The sequence below is a fragment of the Schistosoma haematobium genome, chromosome 6 (assembly GCF_000699445.3).
Source record: "Schistosoma haematobium chromosome 6, whole genome shotgun sequence".
NCBI classification, from domain to species: domain Eukaryota; kingdom Metazoa; phylum Platyhelminthes; class Trematoda; order Strigeidida; family Schistosomatidae; genus Schistosoma; species Schistosoma haematobium.
In genome coordinates this window covers 22,903,242-22,921,520 of record NC_067201.1, presented here as the reverse complement: position 1 = coordinate 22,921,520, position 18,279 = coordinate 22,903,242, and the positions used below count along the sequence as shown (strand labels likewise).

The 18,279-nt window shown below is 40.3% G+C and overlaps 1 protein-coding gene across 1 annotated transcript in view; it reads right to left on the bottom strand.

The window, feature by feature from the left end:
• Positions 1-15,367: 15,367 nt before the first annotated feature.
• Positions 15,368-18,279, bottom strand: part of ATAD2B (ATPase AAA domain-containing protein 2B) — a 43,088-nt gene continuing 40,176 nt past the window's right edge. Inside the window, exon 19 of the mRNA XM_051217156.1 lies at positions 15,368-17,664. Within this exon, the coding sequence (XP_051065799.1) occupies positions 17,620-17,664 (45 nt within the window). The 3' untranslated portion in view covers positions 15,368-17,619. The remainder of the gene's footprint in view (positions 17,665-18,279) is intronic.

Genomic DNA, 18,279 nt, shown 5'->3' with positions numbered 1-18,279 from the left:
TAAATGCCAAGGTCGGAATAGACAACACTGGATATGAAGATATTATGGGACGACATGGACTGGGAGAAAGAAACGAAAATGGAGAAAGATTTGCAAATTTGTGTGCATTCAACAAATTAGTCATAGGAGGCACAATATTTCCACACAAGCGTATACACAAGGCTACATGGATCTCACCGGACCACACTACAGAGAACCAGATAGATCATATTTGCATCAACAAAAAATTCCGAAGGACAATGGAAGATGTGAGAACCAGGAGAGGTGCTGACGTAGCTTCAGATCACCACCTAGTTGTAGCCAATTTAAAATTGAAGCTAAAAAAGAACTGGACAAGTGGACAAACAGCACTACAAAGGTTCAATACAGCCCTCCTTCGAGATACTGTCAAACTCAATGAATTCAAGATAGCTCTCAACAACAGGTTCCAAGCCTTTCAAGATCTACTGAAGGAAGAAGAAACTACCATGGAGGACAACTGGAAAGGCATCAAAGAAACATTGACTTCAACGTGTCAAGAGGTTCTGGGCCTAAAGAAACACCATCATAAGGAATGGATCTCTATAGAAACACTGGATAAGATCAAAGAAAGGAAGAACAAGAAGACAGCAATTAACAACAGCCGAACACGAGCAGAGAAAGTCCAAGCACAAGCTGAATACATAGAAGCAAACAAGCAAGTGAAGAGGAGCATTAGAGCCGACAGGAAGAAATACGTGGAAGAATTAGCAACGACGGCAGAAAAAGCTGCTAGAGAAGGAAATATGAAACAGCTCTACGATACAACGAAGAAACTATCAGGGAAATACAGTAAACCAGAGAGGCCGGTCAAAGACAAAGAAGGCAAGCCAATCACTGAAATTCAACAACAGCGAAACAGATGGGTAGAATACTTCGAGGAACTCCTGAATAGGCCGGCTCCAATGAATCCACCGAACATCGAAGCAGCACACACAGATCTTCCTATAGATGTCAACCCACCAACGACGGAAGAAATTAGAATGGCCGTCAGACAAATCAAGAACGGGAAAGCAGCAGGACCCGACAACATACCAGCTGAAGCACTGAAATCAGACGTCGAAGTAACCACAAGCATGCTTTACCCTCTATTCAAAAAGATTTGCGAGGAGGAACAAGTGCCGATGGACTGGAAAGAAGGACACCTCGTCAAGATTCCAAAGAAAGGAGATCTGAGCAAATGTGAAAACTACAGAGGCATTACACTACTGTCAATACCAGGGAAAGTCTTCAACAGAGTGTTGCTGAACCGGATGAAGGATGCAGTAGATGCCCAACTTCGAGATCAACAAGCTGGATTCCGAAAGGATCGGTCGTGCACAGACCAAATTGCAACACTACGGATCATCGTCGAACAATCAGTTGAGTGGAACTCGTCACTATACATCAACTTCATTGATTATGAAAAGGCATTCGACAGTGTAGATAGGAGGACGTTATGGAAACTTCTTCGACACTACGGAGTTCCTGAGAAGATTGTCAATATTATCCGGAACTCATACGACGGACTACAGTGCAAAGTAGTGCATGGAGGACAGCTGACGGATGCATTCCAAGTAAGGACCGGAGTCAGACAAAGCTGTTTACTCTCTCCCTTCCTCTTTCTTCTGGTGGTCGACTGGATTATGAAGACCTCAACATCTGAGGGAAAACACGGAATACAATGGACAGCTCAGAATCAATTAGACGATCTGGACTTCGCAGATGACCTAGCCCTCCTATCACGTACACACGAACAGATGCAGATGAAAACAGCCAGTGTAGCAGCAGTCTCTGCATCAGTAGGCCTCAGTATACACAAAGGGAAAACCAAGGTCCTCAAATTCAAAGCGGAGAACAGCAATCCAATCACCCTTGATGGCGAAACTCTGGAAGATGTAGAATCCTTCACATACCTGGGAAGCATCATCGATGAACAAGGAGGTTCGGATGCAGACGTAAAGGCGAGGATTGGCAAAGCAAGGGCCGCATTCCTACAATTGAAGAACATATGGAACTCAAAACAACGTTCAACCAATATCAAAGTGAGAATCTTCAATACGAACGTCAAGGCAGTTCTAGTGTATGGAGCTGAAACTTGGAGAACTACAACAACCACAATCAAGAAGGTACAAGTATTTATAAATAGCTGTCTACGCAAGATACTCAACATCCATTGACCGGATACCATCAGCAATAGCCTTCTGTGGGAGAGAACAAACCAACTTCCAGCTGAAGAGGAAATTAGGAAAAGACGATGGAAATGGATAGGACATACATTACGCAAATCGTCAAACTGCATCACGAGGCAAGCTCTAACTTGGAATCCTGAAGGGAAGCGGAAAAGAGGAAGGCCAAAGAACACATTACGTCGGATAATAGAAGCAGATATGAAAAGGATGAATTACAACTGGACGGAGCTAGAAAGGATTGCCCAGGACAGGGTTAGATGGAGAACGCTGGTGAGCGGCCTATGCTCCTTCACGAGGAGTAACAGGCGTAAGTAAGTAAGTAAAGTACAACCTGTTTTTGGCTAGCACTAACTTTCAGCACAGTCATAGCCGATGTGCCACCTGGCGTCCTCCCTCTGCATCTCAAGCCTGGACTCAGATTGATCACATCGCGATCAGCTACCGCTGGCGTGGTTGTGTACAAGACTGCCGCTCCTTTTGGAGTACCTATCTGGACTCTGACCATGCCTTGGTCTGCGCCAATCTTGCCTTACTTTTCAGTGGCCAACGGAGTGACCACCACCAAAAGGTTGATGTTAGCAAGCTGGTTGCAACTTCTGTTGCAAGTAAGTATCGAACCGAGCTAGCCTCTAGGCTAGCTACCACTCCACCGAAAAGTATAGATGAGCATTGGTTGCAATTGCATGACGCCATGAAAATGGCGGGAACAGTCAGTTGTGGGTTTGCGAAACGTCCCGCTTTTAAGCACTGGGTTTATTCTGGTTCCTTACAACTCATTGAAGCCCGTCGGTCTACTCCGGGTGACCGTGAGTTTGACCATAAACGAAGGATGTTATGTAGGGAAATCGGGCAAAGCTTGCGTAAGGTCCGAGAAGCCTGGTGGTCGAAGCGTGCTAATGAGCTGAAAGCAGCAGCTGCATCTGGTAATTACCGGAAGCTCTTCCAGCTCATCCGAGCCACTGGCAGCAAGAAGTCTGGTGTGAGTGAAACAATCTGCGAGGATGATGGGATGCCAATCACTAACATCCATCGACGTCTTGGAAGGTGGGCAGAATTTTTCGAAGGGCAGTTCAACTGGCCTGCTGCTCCGGCAACATCGGTCAGACTGTCCTGCCCTCCATGGCCGGTGACGACTGATCCACCAAACGAGGAGGAAGTCCGCAAGGAACTCCAACTCTTGAAGCGTTACAAATCACCTGGCCCAGATGACTTACCTCCGGCTCTTTTTAAAGATGGTGGTGACTTTTTGACTAAGGAATTGACGACGTTGTTTACAAAGGTTTGGGAACTAGAGAGTGTACCAACGTCATGGAATGAGTCGATAGTTGTCCCTATCTTTAAAAAGGGTTTACGTCGTTCCTGCAACAACTATCGGGGGATAAGTCTACTTCCGATTGCGTCCAAGCTATTGGCTTCCGTCATACTTCGTAGGTTGTTCAAAACCCGAGAAAGATTGACTCGCGAGGAGCAGGCTGGGTTTCGTTCTGGTCGAGGATGTATTGATCATATCTTCACCCTCCGCCAAATGTTAGAACACCGCCATACTTATCACAGGCCAACAATCGTAGTGTTTCTTGACATCAGGGCTGCCTTCGATTCGTTGGACAGGACTGTTCTCTGGGATTGTCTATTGAAGAAGGGTGTGCCTGAGAATTTTATTAACATCCTAAAAGCCCTATATAAAAACACCTCAGGCAGAGTGAGGGCATACAACCACCTCTCTCCGTTGTTCCGTTCGAGCAGTGGGGTTAGGCAGGGTTGCCCAATCTCACTATTCCTCTTCAACTTTGCCATCGATGACATTCTGGAAACAGCTCTGATGGATGTAGGTAATGGTGGTGTGGATCTGTTGCCTGGAGAAAGACTTCTCGACCTTGAGTATGCGGACGATATTGTCTTACTGTGCGATAATGCCCAAGGCATGCAATCCGCACTTAATCAGTTGGCGATCAGTGTCCGTAGGTATGGTATCTGTTTTGCACCTTCGAAGTGCAAAGTACTTCTACAAGACTGGCAGGATTCCAATCCTGTACTCACCCTGGATGGTGAGCAGATAGAAGTAGTCGAGAAGTTCGTGTATCTGGGTAGCTGCATCAGTGCTGGTGGGGGGTATGAGTGATGAGATCAATGCACGAATAGTGAAAGCCAGAGCGGCTTATGCCAATCTGGGCCACCTTTGGCGCCTTCATGATGTTAGTCTGGCCGTAAAAGGTCGGATCTACAACGCGTCGGTGAGAGCAGTTTTGCTCTATGCTTGTGAAACCTGGTCTCTCCGAGTTGAGGACGTTAGACGACTCTCTGTGTTCGATCATCGCTGTCTCCGAAGGATTGCTGACATTCAGTGGCAACACCATGTCAGTAATGCAGAGGTTCGGCATCGTGTGTTCGGGCACAGAGATGATAATGCAATTGGTGTCACCATCTTGAAACACCGACTTCGGTGGCTTGGACATGTTCTACGAATGTCGTCCCAGAGACTTCCACGTCGTGCATTATTTGCCGACTCTGGGACTGGTTGGAAGAAGCGGAGAGGTGGTCAGTGCATGACATGGTGTCGTGGTATGAAAGAAAGCTGCAAAGGACTGGCTTCAGTCGGTCCTTCACGACTCCCCGGCTGGGGTCCGAGAGATGGTGCAACACAGTGGCTAGAGACGTTATCAGATATGGTTCAGAATAGAAGCCAGTGGCGATCCTGCTGTTATTTTTTACTTTCTTCACAAAAAGTGGTTGTGTCTCCCTTACCTGAAAGATTTCTTCTGATTGTACCTTTTCGTTCCCTCGTTACTACCACACTACATTTACACCAACCTCTTCGTTATTGTTCTCTCTTTCTTTTGCGCTCCTTAGTTGTTTTTTTTGTACTTCTCTTCGAATTTTCATTGTTTTGTGTGGCGCATATATATTGGCGCTCTCTTGTACCAATATTCATGAGTTCAAATAAATAAATAAATAACCTGACTGTTCCTTCTGCAAGTGTCAATCAATCATATCAGACTTCAATGTTCATTCGTCTCCACACCAATCATTCTGTGTTCTCGTTATCTTACCTTCGATCTTCGTAACCAACGCCAGGCACTTCACTTTTCACTTACCATTCATACTACTTATATCTTTCGACATCAGTAGCACACATCACATGACTCATATTTATGCTTAACAATTTTTACTTGTTTCAATAACCCATTAAAAACTAATTAGAATATTTGTTCACAAATAAATTTAAGTGCTTCATTCTATCACACTTACTAATATATATATACGCGAATAGTTACATTCAAATAACATCGTCAATAAACCAGTGTAATGATATAAGTGATAAGCAGAATAATTAATTGATTCATTGATAATATATCTTTGATTGTGATCATGAATCGATTGATGTTAGAACAACATTGAAAAACTTGAAGCACTGGATGGCCATTTCATGCTATTGTGTGACTTTTCAGTAGTGCACATCCATGATCCTGCTCGTGGGATTCGAATCTAGGACATTCGATCATGCGTGAGAATGCTTATTTTCTACAACCCCATACTGATATTATGTCTGTTTAATTGAATAGAAGCCACATTCAGAAATTCAGTCAAATGAATTTCGATTACTCAATAGAAGTTTGAACTATCAGGTGATCAACAAATTACTCACACTTGTCTGAATTAAGTATTGTCACTGTACATGATAAGGGATCATCAAATGAACTATCATTTAGATCATTTTCATTAGTTCACTTCAACTTGAGTATATACAGAAATATGACTACCTACATCAACTATTCAGTACTACATTGACAGCTAAGATTCTTAATATGACGCCTATAAACTGAACACTTGAACGCTTGAACCCTCACAAGACGCATATGAGAAAACAGAAAACAAATGAAAGGAATGTTATTCCAAATAGTGTCAATTATGGTACAAAATTGTCAGGTATTCATAGTTTTCAGGAAAAACCAAATCATCATTACAGTCCCCCAATCTGCAAACAGGAGGTTATTAGCATTGTCCAATAGGGAATCTACACGTAGTTATTCTGGAATATCCTTCTATAAAAGAATTAGGTGAGATATTTACAGCTCTTTCTGAGCTTCTTAGGGCTTCCTCAAGTTCATCCGTGGACTGTCTACACATAAGGTAACTATATTATATACATATATATATATATATATATTCATATTCCTTTCATTAAAAGTTTCCATTTGACTTATTGGCTATCATTAAACCATTTACTATTCTCGAGTTATCCTCATTCTATTAGTTGCAGTCTCTCACACTCACAGCCGCTTTTGTCTTGATTTTGTATAACATTTATTTACTATTTTATGATATGATGAGGTTTGATTTACTCGTATATAAACTCCGTACGTCTGAAATACATGATTCATATCACAGAGGGTGATATTGGTGTCTCAGACTAAACTGTCTGGATTAGGTGAGAGGCTACTATCTCGATGGACTAATACGAACTCAGAATTGATTCTGCACTGTTCATACGTCATTGTCTTTGGTCAACAATCATTGACTATTCAAACATTTGGAAACATGTGATAAGGTGAAAAGTGGGAAACTACACTATTCCTCTCTCTCTCTCTCTGTCTCTCGTTCATGTCAATGACTACTGCCAATATTGTAATTGAAACAATCAAAATTTTACTTACTAATATTTAATCGTATTACTGAAACTGTTAGTTGAGCAGCACATTGACTTGAAGTGATTATTATTTTCTCTCTCATTGTGTGTGTGTGATCATTTTTCTTGTACCCTTCCATAAACTACCAATAATCATGATTTATGTACTGAGCTTGATATTATACACTATAGATAGACATTTTCACCAATAATAATCGTGTAAAGATGAAAGTCGATAGACAAACGTTGGTAACCAATGGCTACTGATGATAACTGAACACTTCAATCAATATATCATTTCAGTCCGTCGGTCAGTCAACAACAACGTAAAACTTCGTACGTATGTACATCAGTTGAAGTTGACATACCACTTTACCTCAGGGATACATTTGTCGATTCAAATCCCATAGTGGTAGAGGTTGTAGGAGCATAAACTGTAATCGGAAAAATTAGGGTTTGAACATGTTATTCAATGAGTATAATCCACTGAAATAAATCTGGAAAGAGAAAAAAGAAACGGACATGAAGAATTCAGAAGAATAGGATTTGAGAGAACACAAAGAGTGGACGAATCTGCGCCATTTCAAACGATTTTGAGCCATGCCATTCAAGGTCTCTAACCACCGCTTGCTATCGTCTGGCGGATCTAAACCAAGTAGTTCACACCCACCAACACGGCTCAGTGCACTAGTCAATGACTTCATGAATTTGTGCCATGTTTCGATCTGGACGCCCTTACCTTTCTTCCAAGATACACCTACACCATAGAACCGCTCGTCGGGGCAGTCGGTCGTTGGGCATACATAACACATAGCCCAGTCAACCCAACCAATGAAGTTTCACTATTTCGTCGATTCAGTTGCCATCCTTAAATAGGAACCATGTTGCACCGCCAGATGCAGACTACTTGGTTGGGGTCCGTGTGACTATGGAAACCAATGGTTTGAGACTCTGTGTGACATGGCTCAAAATTGATCACAATGGCGTAGGTGTATACACTCTCTGTCTTCCCTTAAACTATGAGATAAGAATCGCTTGTAATCTTTCTTTCTACGAACTAATTCATTCTTCCTGTACTATATCCTAATACGCAACACGCTCAACTACTTCACTCCCTAGCATTAGTTCACGTGCCAGTGCAACCCAATCATGAAGCAACATTCTGCATTTCGACGGCGAGAACCGCACGTCAACGACAAAGTTAAACAAGAATTTAGAGAGTGGACAGTCCTGATGAACACCACTTGAAGTAATCAATTCTGACGATAGTTCGCCATAAACCCTCACTCGACCAGTTGTGTTCGAGTGAAAATCTCGTATCTGAATAATTTACTTCATTGGTACACTTCTCAGTGACAAACATTGCTATAAAACCTGTTAGGGACGTTAGATCCTCAGAACTCGCTTGGAAAATGAACTTATTTTGTAATTCTATTTAGAAAATGTGAATTTCTTTGTCTTCGCGCCAAAAGCGCTATTGTCACATTCATTTAATATTTCCCAATTGGAAAATATCTGAAATATTATTAGTCCGTAGTGTCATTTAGTATGCGGTTTTGTAACTCTCCCCAAGGACGGTTTTCTGATGTATATATACGTTTTGATTTGTGTTTGTCGTTATCGCTCGTTTCTGGCTGTTTGTGTTATATACTTCTCCATTACAAGCTTGAACTTCTTACTTTAGTTAACGGAGCTTGGACGCATTGAATAGCTAGCTTATTTGTCTTTGGTCCCCAAGTCTTTGTTCCGTTCTCAGTCTAACTGAACACGTAACCGCTTCAAACCTAGCAGAACCTCACGATCAACAGAGTCGAATGCCACCTTCAAGTCAGGAGACACTAACATTGTGTGACGTCTAAAAGTGTCTGTGTTCTGAGACCTAACGTAATGTGAATATCTGGTCTATACAACCATGTCAAAGTTGAAAACTACATGAGTTTACTCTAGTCAACTCTTCTCAAGATTTATTCATGCTTATGTATCATTTAGAAGTAGATTTCCTTCCATTGAGGTTTACTTGAATCTCAATGTTGTTTGCTTAGACTAGTTATATATAGGTGAGTATGTCTTTACTGTAAAACAATTGATAATCAACTATGATTTGGAAACAAACTTCATATTTCATATTTGAATATGTAAAGCATTGGAATTAGTGGAATAAAACACTAAGGACAAACAATTCATACATTAATGATACTGATGACTGTAGCTTACCTGTAACGACGACGTTGAACGAACTGATTTCAATTTCTACGTTGGATCTAAAATACCCTCAGTCATTAGATAGATTTATAATGAATATTTTGTTTATTCATATTATCTATTGAAGTTTGATCAGGTTTGAACTGCTTCAATTGATTCATACTCATGTATCTGATCAAGGTTCATATGTATAGGGCAACAGTCAATTAGAAACTCAATATAACAAACATGATCAAAATGATACAGAAAGCGCAAACATCAGTGTTTGTTAATTTTTATTTCAATAGTTTTGTGACCAGATACGAGAACTATTCACTCCATTTCATAAGACTTAGATATCTGTTGCTCTATTCATCTTCACATTCACTAGACTACATAAGAAATAATGTAGTGAACGAGAACACAAATGTTTGAATGCACAATTACAGAACGTCTTGGTCAAATCTGACAACCATACAGTATACACTTCATTTGCAAAATGTCAATCAATTGTCTCAGACTTCATTGTTCCGGCTTTTAACTCATTGATCTTCTCGACCTTCGGCTCCTAGACATTCTACTCCTCACTTGTGTTATATACTACTTACGTCGACATAAGTAGCACACAACACAACAGTGTATATTAAGTTCACCACCCGAATCGTAGTTCTCGGCAACTAGAAATAACTGAACAGACACACAGAGAATGATAATCAGTCTATTTCAAAAGACATTCTTCATCCAGTTGAGTACAGATGTGCTAAAGAAAAAACAATCGCGAATTCCAATCCAATGGTTGTTTGATATGATGAAGAACATTGTGATCTGGTCAACTTTGAAAGAAATTGTTTCACCAATATTTACATTTGTGGTATCCCATCACACTTCAAATTATCACTAAAATCATTTAGTCAAATATAGTATCTCTGCAAACATCCTATCGAAATATCCAAACAGCATACCGAGATGAATTCTAGGTAAACTACATTAACCGGTCAAAAGACTCACAGTCCGATTCCCCGTGTCATCGTTGTGGATCTGCACATCTAGAGGTCCTCATATTACAATTTTTAACTATCTACCGCTTGTTCATTTCCAACAGTGGTCTAAAATCAGTTCGTCATTAAACACTATGAAAATTCTATGATTTAAGCAAAACTCCATACTCATTTGTTACTAAACAATCGGTACCCACATCCAACTATACAATTGAATATAAAGAACTTTCCCAAACGCAGCACACCTCACAATTACTCTGACTGATTTCAGTGCTCCGATATATAGATCTGTGTTCTTTGATATCGTCCGAGAGAGATTGGATCTACTTCTGAAATTTCGACTGTTAGATATTATGAGTCAATTGAATCTAGACGACCATGGAAAGCCTAGAAGCACTTGACGGTTTTTTCGTCATATTATAAGACTCCTCAGCAATGGGCATCCACAATCTAGGTTTAATTGAATCATGATCTCAACTATTAAAATTAATTATATTGTCCACAAAATCCCCTCCTGATCCTTCTTAAATGATTTAAATCTTTCTAATTGATTAGATAACAGCATCCACTTGATGCGGTGAGTCAATTAAATAGCAATAAACTGATAAACGCACGACCATGGTTTCCTTACTACTGTAGCTAGCTTGGAGACAAACATTTAGAAAGTTTTGTGTATCAGCATTGGAATAGACGATCGAATCACACAACACCATTTACATACTTGACTCGATATGATATCCTAATGAATTAGAATGATAAAACATTTGTCATTTTCTTCCTAATCCGTAGACTGTTGCAATTTACATTCTTGGTAATAAGTTGAGATAAAGCTTTGATTGACAGAGACTTGTAGTGTTATATAATAAACAGCCATCTTAATGAATAAGCCATATGAAATGTAAATAATTGGTTCTATTTAATCAATCTAAAACTGCTGCACGTGGATCCTAATTGGCGGAAAATCGAATTTACTGAAACTTCTCTTGACAAACGAATTCAATAGATTAACAGTCCTGATGTCATACAGGCAAAGAATTAAACCTTTTTGAAAACATATTGATCAAGAAAAGGTATTCATCTAGATATTTGACACCATTATAAAGCTTACAAATCCATAATCATCGATAAACTCAGAGCCAAAGAATACGTTTCACATAGATATTGATTTCGGTGATCAAAAAATCCATCCTGAGAAGGATTTCCAACAGCAACAACATTAAAGTTAGGATTGTCCAGTCGATTTATTATCAAACAACTTATCCCATACTACAAAGTTTGATCCATTTGATCACAATCTTAAATGTAGAACATTTGTAGTGACAAGTAAAACTCCAAGCTTCGACAGTAATACTTTAGTAATGATATTGATCTAAACAATTCGATTATTTTGAAGATAATGTGCACAATCTCTACCAGTAGATCAGAAGAACTGGCTATCTCTAATAAATTAGTATCTTTCCAAATATAAAAAGACACCAATTTTGTGAAATATAAAGATGGAAGTCCCAAATGTCCTGGTACGGTCGAGGGTGAGAAGAGTCCGCACTCTATCTCCAAATGCTATCTTGCTTTTCATTGATCATAACTGCTTTAAATATTGCAAAACAGAATAAGAAGTTTACTTCCAGCGGGTACATCATCCTAATGCACAATTCTACTACTTTATGATCAACTTACACAACTAAATATAGTAAATAATGTTATTCATTTTATGATCTGGTTTTGTGTGTCATATTAAATCCCGATCGTTGTTGCTACCTTGACGTGGTGGTCGGGCTTGCCTATCGTGATGAAGCAACCGAGCTATACTGGCTGGAACAACCGTTCCTCAAGGTCCTACCATGTCAGACAGGTCGGTTGAAGAGCGGTAAGACTAAAAGCAACAAACCCAAGGTCCGAAGGCGAAGTCGTACTGCTGACTGTACAGAGGTGTGACAGCAGTAAGGTGTTTCCTTCAGACAACCAGCATGACAGCGATGCTGCCTTCCCACAAGGAGGGGTGGGGTTAGAAAAGGTCGACCCTAAAAATGCACACCTCACCTTACCTCACGGATTTCCGTCTCCGGCGGTAAGGCCCTTTGAAGAACGGAGCTAACACGTCAAAAACCTCCTACGAAAAGGCCGTGCGCGACCGGCCTCAAGCAGTTGTCTCTTGGGCACTGCGATCACGCTCTCAGGTCACTAAGACCACCTTTAATCCAATTTCCTTTTCAGGTACCTCCAGAAGAACCCTTCCACGGTGTGGGCGACCGGGAAGTGATAACCGCCCTCATACCTCTAACAGCACCCAATACCACTGTATTCATAATCAACCTCCCTCTTCAATTCCTATTATTCCTCCTACATCGACTTTCAACTTTAAATTTCCTCTCTCGGCTTCCACCTCAAGTGTCACCATAGCCAACGATTCTAGTGCGCAAAACACTGTCCCAGGTCTACTGAAACCTCGCTCCAAACTACACATTGGAGCCTTCAACGTACGCACCCTATGTCAAATCGGTCAGCAGGCTTCCTTGGCTAAAACCCTAGAGTCTCTTTCCATTGATGTATGCTGTGTCTCCGAAACACGCATACAGGATTCCAGTGTGGTTATTCACTTGACCTCATCTCGGCAAAACGGAGAGCCAACAAGATACACCCTTCGTGTATCTGGTGACCCGATGGCAAGTTCTCGTGAACTGGCAGGTGTAGGCATAGCACTAAGCATGAGGGCGGAACAAGCACTGTAAGAGTGGATCCCCGTCAACAGTCGTTTATGTGCCGTTCGGCTGAACGGCTACGTAAGAAATCGGGAGGATAGGGACACACGTCGTTGCCTTTTTGTCGTTTCTGCCTACGCTCCCACTGACTGCAGCTCAGATGAAGTGAAAGATGAATTTTACAGAAAGCTATTTGAACTTCTTCAGAAAGCTAAACGCTCAGACATAGTACTCGTAGCAGGTGATTTTAATGCTCAGATAGGCAGTTTAAACCAAACAGAAAGGCATTTAGGTGGATATTTCAGTGTTCCGACACAGCGAACAGATAATGGTGATCGTCTGCTGCAGCTATGCTCAGACAATCGTTTATTTTTAGCAAACACAAATTTTAAGCATAAGGAGAGACATCGTCTAACATGGCGACCCCCTACACCAAACCAACGATGGACTCAATTAGACCATATTGCCATCAGTCATCGTTGGAGAGGGTCGGTACAAGATTGTCGCTCATTCTGGAGTACCTGCTTGGACTCCGACCATGCCCTAATACGGGCACGCATCTGCTTGCGCCTCACTGGACGCAAAAAAGCCACATTAAAAAGACCCGTCAGAACTGAGTTGAGTAACGAGAAAATCAAAAGTAGGTTCCAGGAACAACTGAGGTCACACTTAGGTAGTTGTGAAGACGAGGCTGACCCAGATGTTGCTTGGAAGGGCATACAATCAGCTGTGGAAACAGCAGTGACATCTATTAGTGACTTAAACCACAGAGTTGCAAGGAACCAGTGGATTTCTTCAAGGTCTGTCACACTGATGGATTCTCGTAAACTCGTCCCATCAGGTTCTGAACATGATGAAGAGCGAAAACAAATCAGATCTAGGTTAAGAAAAAGTCTAAAGTACGACCGTGAGCAGTGGTGGGTAACGAAAGCAAAAGAGATGGAAAAGGCGGCGACTATAGGGAACACAAGACAGCTTTACAGACTAATAAAAGAAACTGGAATTAATAAGTCAAGTGTAAGTGAGATCATTTCGGAAAAAGACGATACTCTCATCTGCTCCCAGTCCAGGCGTTTAGAACGATGGGCGGAACATTTTAGAGAACAGTTCAGCTGGCCTTCAGCTACTGTACAACTACCCTCTATTCCCAGACAGTGTGAATGGAACATTGAAGTAGGTCCCCCAACTCTTGCTGAAGTTCAAAAGGCTATAGTTAATCTGAAACGAGGAAGGGCAGCTGGTCCAGATGGATTGGCTCCAGAGGTCTTTAAGGATGGTGGCCCAATTTTAGCGATTAGGTTGACTAATATTTTAGCTAAGATCTGGGAATTAGACTTTATCCCATCTGACTGGTCGCAATCACTTATCGTCCCAATATATAAGAAAGGGTCAAAATCATCCTGTGACAACCATAGAGGGATTAGTTTAACAAACATAGTATCTAAAATACTGGCCTCGATAATTATCAAACGCCTAACTAAGACTCGTGAACTACAAACTCGAGAGAACCAAGCTGGCTTTAGACCTGGTCGTGGCTGCATCGACCACATATTCACCATTCGTCAGGTTCTAGAACACAGGCACACCTATCGGCGTCCGACGATGGTGGTCTTTCTTGACTTAAAAGCAGCATTTGATTCTGTAGACCGCGAGACTCTGTGGCAGTGTCTGTCATTGAAAGGCGTACCTCAGAAGTACATAAACCTTGTGAAGGCTCTTTACTCGAACACTACTAGTCGAGTCAGAGCTTATGGCGAACTGTCATCTACTTTTGCAACTTCAAGTGGTGTCCGTCAAGGCTGTCCGCTTTCTCCATTTTTGTTTAACTTCATCATAGACCTATTGATGGAAATAACACTCTCGTCGACTGAATTCTCGGGTATTGATCTCCTTCCAGGAGGTCCACTTATCGACTTAGAATACGCAGATGACATAGTCCTGTTTGGTGAAGACGCTGACAAAATGCAGAGTCTTCTGGTAGCACTAAGCAACAATGCCAGAATGTTTGGGATGCGCTTCTCTCCCTCTAAATGCAAGTTGTTACTTCAGGACTGGTCTGCGTCAACACCTGAACTAAGGATAGGGAGTGAAGTAGTCGAACGCGTCGACAACTTCACTTATCTTGGAAGTCTGATCAGCCCTAATGGGTTGGTGTCTGACGAAATCTCAGCACGGATTCGAAAAGCTCGTTTGGCTTTTGCCAACTTACGTCACCTTTGGCGGAGGCGAGATATCCGTCTATCAATAAAAGGACGAGTATACTGCGCGGCAGTCCGTTCTGTTTTACTTTACGGCAGCGAAACATGGCCTTTAAGAGTGGAAGACACCCGTAAGCTACTAGTATTTGACCACAGATGCCTTAGAAATATTGCTGGCGTCTGTTGGGATCACCGGGTAAGTAATAGTGAGGTTAGACGCAGGGTATTAGGTAATGATGGTAAATCAGTTGATGAGGTTGTTAATCTTCATTGACTGAGATGGTTGGGCCACGTGTTATGTATGCCTGAACACCGATTACCACGACGTGCAATGCTAACCGGTGTAGGGGATGGTTGGAAGAAAGTTAGGGGCGGCCAAACCAAAACGTGGCATCAGTGCCTGAAGTCACTAACTTCTAGTCTGAGCCATGTTGGTAGATGTAGACTACTTGGTTGGGGTCCGCGTTACTTTCGTAACCAATGGTTGGAGACTCTTGGTGACATGGCTCAGAATCGATCACAATGGCGTCGGTGTATACACTCCCTGTCTTCCCTTAAACTAAGAGATTAAAATCACTTCATATCTTTCTTTCTACGAACTAATTCTTTCTTCCTATACTATATCCTTATTGCAACCTTTGACCTAACCACTCCTATGAATCCGGTGTTCATCTTGCTGTGCTAATGCGGTATGGCAACCTGGACCGATGCACATATGTGCCTGGTCCTACGTTGTAGCTGACTGACTGACTGTCATATTAAATGAAGTAGTTCAGTCTCATTCATGATTCGTCAATAACAGCCCACAAGTGCCCAGGTACAGTCGAAAATCGTGTGAATCAGACATCCCTCTCGAAATGCACTTACATAATCACGTGTATACAACCAATCCCACTCACTTCGTTTTCGCAGGTTGGGTATTGTTTACGAAATTGAGAGCACTAAAATCGAATGTTCGGTGTTTTAACTGGGTTAGTGGATACGGACGGTCGACATTGAGGAGTAAAAAAAAACCCTAATTCCACATCATTAGTGAACATGGACTCCAGTATCCTGAAGGAACAAATAGTGTATGAACCAATTGTTGATCATCGGCTACTATGAAATTACATCTCTTTACATTGCTTCACTACCTTGTGGATTAGACTTTGAATTCAAAGGGTTCAGGTGTGGCCCACTAAGAAAGCCACATATTTCGGTTGAGGCACCCGGACAGTATATGTATTCGGTGCTCCTCTGTATCAATATTCATGTGTTCAAATAAATAAATAAAGAGAAAACATAGAAAAATGTTCACAAAAATTCATTATCATTCTTTTGATGAAACAATTAACAAATTCATGGTAGTAACAATCATCATCATCATAATAATAATGATTATTATTATTATTATCACTGGTAACAACAACAACAACAACAACAATGATTACGTAATCAACATTTAATTATTGTCAAAGTACAAAAGAAAGAAAAATTCACCTAAAAAAAAGAATTGAATAATACCTATTTTTATATTAATATAAAATTACTAATAATTGGTTGCTGGCTTGTTTTTCTTTTCGTTCTTTTTTTTCTTCTTTTTGGTTCATAAATTAATATAAAGTGCTTAATGAGAACAAAGTTCACAATAAATCAATAATTGAGAAAATTACCTACAATACATATACATATACACATATAGATAGATAGAAACAGATAGGACAAAAACAAATTCAAAGAGAGGGGGAGCTTATACCTAAATAATATATATATATTCCCAATATAGAATTCAATATTATTACTATTAAGTAATAGTGGTATTATGTAATAGTGTTACGCAATAGCGAAATATTCTAAAAAATAATTGATAATAAAAGAATAAGAATAAGATTGTACACATTTTTCAGATGAATAATATATCCCTTAAATAAACTATATGCATAGTAACAATGAGTAAGAGAGAAAGACAAACTGATAGATAGACAGACAGGCAGACAGGTACACTTGGAATTGAGGGTTGATTCAAAGAGGGAAGAACAAGAAGAAGAAGAAAAAAAAAGAGGAAATGTGTAGTAACTCGTGTTACACAAGGAGACAAAACAAAAACGAATGAAAAGAAAATGCAATAAACTTTCATATAAAACTTACTTTGTTTGGGGAGGGTGTGTGTAGTTGTTGTTGTCGTTGTTATGTGTCTATGTTTGGGGAACCAGCTTTCTCTTCTTATTTATTAATAAGTTTAATAATAGATGCATTATAACAAGAGAATAACACTAGTAAAAGTCATAATAATAATAATAATACCTAACATGGTTACAAATAAGAAATAAATATAACTATTTAACATATAAAACGCCTATTCACACATTGAGGACAAGTAAAAAAGAAATAAGAAGCATTACACAAAAACTATTTATTAATTCATTGTATCAAAACAAAACATCTTATTAGCAAAAAAAAGGGGGGAGAAGGAGAGCAGAGCAAAACAATAACAAGAAGAATATAATCAAAAGAAGAATGTGGACATGATAGTGATCATGATGGGGAAGTATTAGAGAATGATAAAGCTGCCCACATATGATGATGATATATATATATATATATGCCATTATATCTAGTATTGGTAATGCCAATGTACAAATAGAAATATAGAATAACCTAAACCTACCTGAGGTTTACAAATGTTAACATAATAATATTAATATAATGAATTGAGAAAACACCTAAATATGGTATGTGTATTATGGAGAATTAGAAGTGTGCATTTTGATAAATTGCAAATATCTTCTCAAAATCCTAAAAAATTCATCAATAGTCAAGAAAAAGAAAAGGAAAAAAGATAATAGAAATAAAACAATTACAACATGTATTAAAATAAACTATACAAGTATATGTATACGTATATATGATCACTGGTGACTGGCTTCAAGAGGTATATCCTGAAGTTCTAGTGAGAAACCATGACCAGTAGAGTTCGACCGGATCTGTTGTGAGATAGTAACTCACTGAAGACAATGGCGGATGTATCGGCTCAATAGTCTAGAGACTAAGCGTTCGAGCGTGAAACCAATAGGACCTGGGTTTGAATCCCGAGAGGTGGGATCGTGAATGCACATTGCTGAGGAGTCCCATAATAGGACAAAACCACCGTCTGGTGCTTCCACGTTTTCCATGGTTGTGTAGCTTCAATTAATTCATGATCTTAACTACTAAAAATAATTATGATAGTTGAACTCATGAATCGATTCAAACTAGACAACGTAAAAGCACTGGACGGTACTGAAGATAAGGGTGAATGCCGGCTCAGTGGTCTAGAGATTAAGCGTTCGAGAGCGAAACCAGATGTCCTCAATTCAATTCCCTTGTGCGGAATCATGGGTGCGTACTGCTAAGGAGTCCTATGCTAGGACG